Source organism: Balaenoptera physalus (genome assembly GCF_965194825.1).
Source record: "Balaenoptera physalus genome assembly, chromosome: 14".
In the NCBI taxonomy this organism is placed as follows: domain Eukaryota; kingdom Metazoa; phylum Chordata; class Mammalia; order Artiodactyla; family Balaenopteridae; genus Balaenoptera; species Balaenoptera physalus.
In genome coordinates, this window is record NC_138893.1 from 49,477,294 (window position 1) to 49,484,820 (window position 7,527).

At 49.6% G+C, this 7,527-nt stretch overlaps 1 protein-coding gene across 1 annotated transcript; it reads right to left on the reverse strand.

The window, feature by feature from the left end:
- Nucleotides 1–1,227: 1,227 nt before the first annotated feature.
- HPS6 (HPS6 biogenesis of lysosomal organelles complex 2 subunit 3) lies at nucleotides 1,228–3,913 on the reverse strand. The gene has a single exon (XM_082425134.1). The coding sequence runs from the start codon at nucleotides 3,789–3,791 to the stop codon at nucleotides 1,380–1,382; it is 2,412 nt and encodes an 803-aa protein (XP_082281260.1). The 5' UTR covers nucleotides 3,792–3,913; the 3' UTR covers nucleotides 1,228–1,379.
- Nucleotides 3,914–7,527: the final 3,614 nt, after the last annotated feature.

Here is a 7,527-nt window from a genome sequence, read left to right on the forward strand (position 1 = left end):
TACTTATGTTTACCAGTTTATTAAAGGATACAACAGTCAGATGGAAGAGACGCATAGGGCAAGGCATGGTGTGAGGGGTGTGCATGGGGCTTCCATGCCCTCTCTGGGTACCTCAGCACCTTAATGTGTTCACCAAGCCAGAAGCTCATCAAATTTCCCTGTTCAGGAGTTTTTGTAGAGCTCAGTCTCTAGCCCCACTCCCCTCCCAGGAGGTTGAGGATGGAGCTGAAAGTTCCAACCCTTTTATCACTCGGGTCTTTCTGGTGACCAGCCCCATCCTGACGCTAGCGGTCCCCACTTTAAGTTACCTCATTAGTGTAAATGCAGGTTTGGTGTAAAGGGGCTTGTTACAACAAAGACATTTCTTTTTTTTTTTGAATTTTATTTTATTTTTATACAGCAAGCTCATTGACTGTTAAATTTTATTTATTTTTCCAACACAAAGCATAGGGAGCTGGAATAAGTCCCACCACCTCAAAGAGTTTCCCTATTTAATTTGTTTTAATATTTCTTGTAGGCAACATTTTTCTGTTGAAAATGAAAACTTTGACCTTTGGGAAGTAACAATTCAAAACTTAAAAAATATTTGGATATAATATTAACTAAATCTCCAATTCAAATCTGAAATTTTCTGGTAATTTTTTTTTAGTTTTTCTCTCCCCCTGCATCTGTGTTCATTTTTATGATAAAGCACACCTTAATTTATCTAATAAATATGGTCCCAAAATAGGAATCAGATATTTAAAATGTAGTGAGGATTTGCTGTTTAAATGGCTTCTACTGTAAATTTATTTGCAGTGTAATTTATTTGACCTTAATTTATCTTTGATGTATGCTTGGATTTTAATCTATTAGGTTTGTCTAAATCAAGGCACATCAATTAACCATCGGATCTATTCCTGTTTATTACTCTCATAAAATCTAAAGCTATCACTTAGAAATTTAAAATCCAGAATCTCCTGTGGTTAGCACCGTTACTACTAACAGCAATGTAGAGTTTTTCCTATTTTTTTTGCAATTTTATTTTATACAGCAGGTTATTAGTTATCTATTTTATACATATTAGTGTATATATGTGCCAATCCCAATCTCCCAATTCATCCCCCCCACCCCTCCCCCCCCGCCAGTTTCCCCCCTTGGTGTCCATACGTTATAACAAAGACATTTCTATCACTCAGGAAATTCCAAGTGTTTTAGGAGCTTTGCGCCAAGACAGAAACCTGAGGATAAAGACCAAACATATTTATTATACATATATATATATATAAATTGCTCCAGAAGAGAGAAGAGTATTGTGAGTATTGCACACACAGGTCCCACTCTGGCCCCCTCCAACTCCTAGGCTCCTTTCCCTGATCACTGTGTCCTAGAAACAATTTTCAGCCTGTGTCAGTCACACAGAGGCCCTGTCCAGATGGTGCCCATGCCTCCAGGCCTGGGTGGTCTGATGCCTGGAGGGCTGATATAGGTCCCCGAGGTGGGGTAGGGGGTGGAGTGCCTGGGTCCCATAGAATGTCCTCATATCGGCTTAGAACTGGGCCAGAGGGTCGTCCTTCAGTCCCAGTCTGCTCCAGCAGGGCTCTGAGCAAGCCCACAGTGAGAGGGGGCTCTGCCCCAGGCTCAGGGAATGGGGCGGGGGGCTCCAACTCATCTGGGAGGTGTGTCCGCAGTAGAAGCAGGAGCTCAGCTGGAGCTAGGTCTGGTGGGCACAGGCGGCAAAGGAGGGGGAGGTGAGCATCAAGCCGGCGGTGCCGGGCAAATTCGGCCAACAGCAGTTTGAAGATCTCACTTCGAAGCAGGGGGCTGGAGGGGCTGAGGGCCAAGCCAGCCTCTAGAGCCCGCTCCCACTCTTCCTTTTGCACCAGCTGCCCCACAGCTTGGAGCACAGCTTTGGGCCGCCCACTGCCCAAGAGCAGGTCTAGCTCTAGTGCTTCAGGCCTAGTCCCCTCCTCACCTAGTACTTCCAGGGCTCGGCGATAGAGGGGCAGCCCTGGGCCCCCTGACCCCCAGCCAGGCCCGCCCTGCTGCTGTGCCAGCTCCACAAAGGGTGGCAGCCACCGTGGCTCCAGCCGGCAGAGGCATCGGCACAGGAGTTCAAAGAGGGGCAGTATCCCACTGGGTGGTTCCTTTCCACATGTTGTAACCCCCAGTACCTTCTTCCACACGTCAGGGGGAGCTTGGGACCTCAGCCTGCCATTCCCATCTGGCTGGAGCTGCAGGGCCCTGAGGATGGCACCCCAGGCTGCTGTAGGGAGGGCTTGGAAAACGGTGTTGAGCTGGGCCAGCTGGTCTCCCATCAACTCAGTCCTCAGCAGCCGTGCCACTTCGTGCTCTGCCAGCTCAGTCCAGCCAGCCTCCTCGTCATCCCCAGCCACCAGCTGGGCTTTAAGCTGCTCTAAGCCCCGGTAATCCCGAAGCTCGGCCCTCAGTGTGGTCAACAGTGTTGATGGGGACACGTGGCCTTGGAGGATGGAAGCCAGGGCCTGAGGTGCCCGGAATGTGCTGTTGTGTCTCAGTTCCTCTGGGGTGAGCCGGGCACCCCGCAGGCTCCGCCGCTGGTAGTACTCGCAGGCCTCCTCAAACACCAGATCTTCAGCTGAAGGCAGCTCAAGGCCTTGTGGGGCTTCCCAGCCTACTCGAAACAGACCCACGGCTGAAAGCAAACGAAGACCCCCTCGGGTCTCCAGCTCTTCCTCATTTTCCATGCCAGGGGCTGGGGGTTCCAGCAGATGTACTCGGTCTGTACTTAAGACCTTCCTTTCTAGCAGCTGCCCACTGCCCATGTCCAGCAGTTCCAATGTGGAGCCCAGCACACAGGCCAGAGTGCCATGAAATGTGCCCAGTGCTGCAGACCCTGCCAGGCTGGCAGGTGCCTCCTGAAGGGTGCCAACAGCCCGGGTACCACCGTGGGGCTGCACCAGGCTCACAGTGCCCCTGAAGTCAAGCCACAGCAGGCCCTGGGGAGTTGGGGCCCAGGTGTGTACAGTTAATGGCTGCCTGGGGGACAGCAGCCCAGGAAGGCCTCGGAGCAGGGTACTGAAGTCCCAAGGGTCCCCTCCTCCAGGATTCAGGCTTTTACTGTGGGAGAGGCCAAGACATGGGGCAGCCACCACCACCTTGCCCTTGCTTGGGCTCCAGATGAGCAGAATGTGGCCCACGCCAGGCCAGGTGGTGGCAGTGGGCACCAGGAAGAGGTCCTTGCGGGAGGTCAGAAGCCCGAAAGGGGGGCAGTTGTGCAGCAGGATGTGTGTACGGCCCAGGTTGGTGCCGGCCTCCCCGCTGGGCTCCAGGGTCCGGACGCACACACAGTGGCTGAAAGCCACTGCGGGAGGCCCTTCGCGGCCCTCAGCGCCGGCCTGACGCTCCTCGCACCACACCAGGCGGCCTCGGGGCGCCGCCACGGCCACCACACGGGCTCCACCGCCAGGACACAGCTCGGTGCTCTGCAGCAGCCGCCAGCCGGGCCCCACCCCCGCGCCCCACACCTCGGCTAGGCCACTCTCCCACACTAGGACTAGCGCCGGTCGCGCCGGCCACGGTAGGAAGAAGGCGTCTAGCGGTGAGGGCTGGCCAGCCGGCCAGGCACGTTCCAGTGCCGCGCCGGGTCCACGCACCGCGACCAGCAGTTGCGGGTCCGGTGCCCCCGGAGGTCGCAGCAGCAGCAGGTGGCGGCCGTCCGGGCTGCAGCGAACTTGGACGGCTGGGTCCCCGGCCAACAACTCCCGGAGCCGGGCCGCGCCGCTGAAGTTGTTCAGGTCCGAGAGCAGGCGCAGAGTTCCCGCACGCTTCATGGTGCCGCCCGCGCCGGTGCACGCTCAGGCCCGCCGCCCCGTGGGGCGAGGCCCGGCTCTCGGTGCCGGGTTCCCAAGGGAGGTCAAGACTCGGGTTGAGACTTCCGCTCTTCGTTGATGAGGTGAGCCAAAGCCCGGCTGAGTCGGCCCCGCCCAGCCCAGCCCCACCCCTCACGGCTAGCTCGCGACTGGAGCCGGTATATGCTCTGCCGGCACAACACCGCCCACCAGGGGCGGGGCCGCAGGAGCTTCGCGGGGGTGGAGCCGCGGAGCACACAATCTTCTCAGCGCTCCGACCTCGCGAGTCCTGGGGAAGCTCTCAGAGACGGGATGTAGGCCCGCTGCTTCAGGCCCCAGGTAACCGCGGAGTGGCACAGAGTATGACTAAGGTATCTGGCTTCCAGCCCGCCCAGAATCCAACTACCAAGGGTTCCCTTCCCTCCGCGCCTCGCTTTCTCATCCCAGTTTATTCATGAAATTTTTATTGAGCACCTACTAAGTGCCAGGCTCTGAGTAGACAACCCTGAACAAAAGAGAAAACCTCAACTTCATGGAGATGACAAACTAGTGGAAAAAATAATAATAGCTAGTACTTCCATAGCCCTTACTGTGTGGCTCCTCCACCCCACCCCGCCTTTTAAAGATAAGGAAAATGAAGTACAGAGAGATAAAGTAAATTGACCAAGATCACACAGCTATTAAGCAGTGGAGATACAGGTGGGATTTCAACCACAGGCAATCTGGGTCCAGGGTCAATGCACCAAACCACTGTATCAACAGTTCACCCAAACTAACATTGTGCTAAAAAACAAAATTAACACATACTTTAATGGCACTGAGTCTGTGTGTAATCTCTTTAGCACCTACAAATTGATATGCAGGAGTCCTTTCCACCCCAGATTGCCTTCTCAGGTGCTGTGGTATTCCTCTTTCCTCCTCCAGTCCCTCCTTCATTAGCTTGCCCCTCCCTCCCTTTCCACACAACTTCCCTGAGAATGGCATCCATTTCTGTTTCATCATCCTCATTCTGTCCTCTTGCTCTCAGCATAGAAATACTCCCCAGCCTGTCCTGTCTTGGAAGTCACTCTTTCGTTCTCATCTCCCCCAGCCTTTACTCCTATCACTCCCTCTCCCTTTCATTTCACAGTCAAGTTTCTTGCAAAGAGCTAGCATTTGTTGCCTCTACTTTCTCTCCTTCCATTCATTTCTCAAACCAATACTTACCCGAAGTACATTTTCCTGAGGTCTTCAAGGCATTTTAATTTCCTTTTCTCTTTTGAGACATTTGACAACTTCCTTATTGAAAGTCTCTCCTGTAGTTTCCACAGCATCTTTCTCCTCTAATTCTCCTCTTTTTTAGATAGCGCTGTCTTCAGAACTTTTTTTGCCATTGGTTCCTCTTTCTCCACCATCCTTTAAATGCTGGTTTTAAATTCCATTTTGGGCCCTTTTATCTTTTTTCCTCCCCATATTATTAATATTTTTTTAGCCCTCTTCGTAGGCCATTTCTTCCCTTCTCATGGCTTGAACCATTACCACTAGGACAATGGCTCCAAAATATTTATCTACACCCCAGAGATCTCTGCTGAGTTCCAATGAAGGTATCCAAATGTCTACTAAATATTTCTGCCTGGATGTCTCATAGACATTTCAGTCTCAACATGTCCTAAACATCATCTTCCTCCCCAAATTTGCTCCTCCTCCAGCTGTTCCTAGTTACCATGGGATTTCTTTCATTGTTATAGCCTCACTTAAAAAAAAAAAAAAACACTACATTTAAAAAATTGAAGTATTGTTGATTTACAGTATTGTGTAACACTACATATTTTTTGAGTATTTTTAGCCATATTTCTTTTTTTTTTTAAGTTTATTTATTTATTTATTTATTTTTGGCTGCATTGGGTCTTCATTGCTGCACGCTGGCCTTCTCTAGTTGCAGCGAGCAGGGGCTACTCTTCATTGTGGTGCACGGGCTTCTCATTGCGGTGGCTTCTCTTGTTGTGGAGCACGGGCTCTAGGCGCACGGGCTTCAGGAGTTGTGGCTCGCGGGCTCTAGAGCGTAGGCTCAGTAGTTGTGGTGCACGGGCTTAGTTGCTCCAAGGCATGTGGGATCTTCCCAGACCAGGGCTTGAACCCACGTCCCCTGCATTGGCAGGCGGATTCTTAACCACTGCGCCACCAGGGAAGTCCCTTTAGCCATATTTCTGATGGATACACACGTGCATATTTCTGATGGTTACAAAAGCATGCATATACATATACGCCACTGTATTTTTAATTTTTTCTTCCCGTTTTATTGAGACATGATTGATGTACAGCATTGTATAAGCTTAAGGTGTACAGCACAATGATTTGACTTACATATTACCACAATGAATTTAGTGAATATCCATCATCTCATATTGATACAAAATTAAAGAAATAGAAAAAAAATTTGTTTTCCTTCTGATGAGAACCCTTAGGATTTACAGCAGTGTTAATTATACTTATCGTGTTGTACATTATGTTGTATCCTCACTTGTAGAGTAGAGCCTGGCACAAAGAAAGACTTCAATAGATGTTTGGTGAAAGAATGAGTATGCTTGAGTAGGCACATGTTTGTGTGTGTGATATCACTTAGGAACCTTTTGTTTAAGAGTTATAGAATAGTTACAGAAATACAGAAAAAATGAAATTTACTAGAAGAACATTGGTGTGGGGTTGGTCACAGAATCTGCAGGAGACAGGAAGAACAGGCTTGGAAAATGTGCAGGAACCCAAACTGTCTGAAGACCAGGAAATAGGAAGCACAACTGTTTTTCTGCAGGAACCATACAGCCAGGACACCACAGCCCCTGGTGCTGCATGACTTGGTCACTGCATTTGTGGACAGGACCTGTTATGAATGAATTCTGACCATCTTTTCATCTCTGCATCTCTTGATCAAGAGCTGAAGCCCTTGGAGGTTGCACCTAATGGCCAAGCTCAGGTCACATGAGCTCACTTATCTTGGTTGCCCAGGGCCTGGTTTTCCATCAAGACTCTACCCAAAGGAAAAGGCCCCCAGAGAAGGAGGGGAAGGGTTCAGTGCTGGATAACCAAGCCAATATAACATAGGCCTTTTATTATCCCCATTTTCCAGATAGGAAACTAAGGCTCAGAGAGCTCATGTAATTGTCCAAAGTCATACAGCTAGTAGGTAGCCAGCCTGGGATTCATTTCCACAGTATCCCAGAGGTCGCGCTCTTACCTACTCAGTCTGTGGACTTATAAACTTACCCTCAGCTGAATCTGTATTTAATTCACTTCCCGCCAGTGTATTGTGTTTCTTCAACTTCACACTTTCGCCTTTCCTTTTCTTCTCTCCTAAGACTTGACTTCACCTTCATCTTCCCCCAAAAGCCTCTGAAGATTGACAGGGAATTTTCCATTCTCTGAATTTTCAGGGCATTTACAGCTTGAGCTTGTCTAAGCTTACCTTCGATAATTCACTGTTTGATATTTAAAACATTTAATTGTATATCTATTTTTCTATCTATCATCTGTCACTTTGTTACAATATAATCTCAGAATTGTAATTGTTTTTCTTTTTACTACTCCCAGAATTGGGTATTCAGTAGGTGCTCAACAAAGATGTGCTAAAAGGAAGTCAGGTATGGAAAGGGTTCTTTCAGCTGTACAGGAGGCTTCTAACTCATGTTCAGGAACAATAGTTCTTGGGGTTCACCTCAAGATGCCTTCCTATTACCACTTCTCA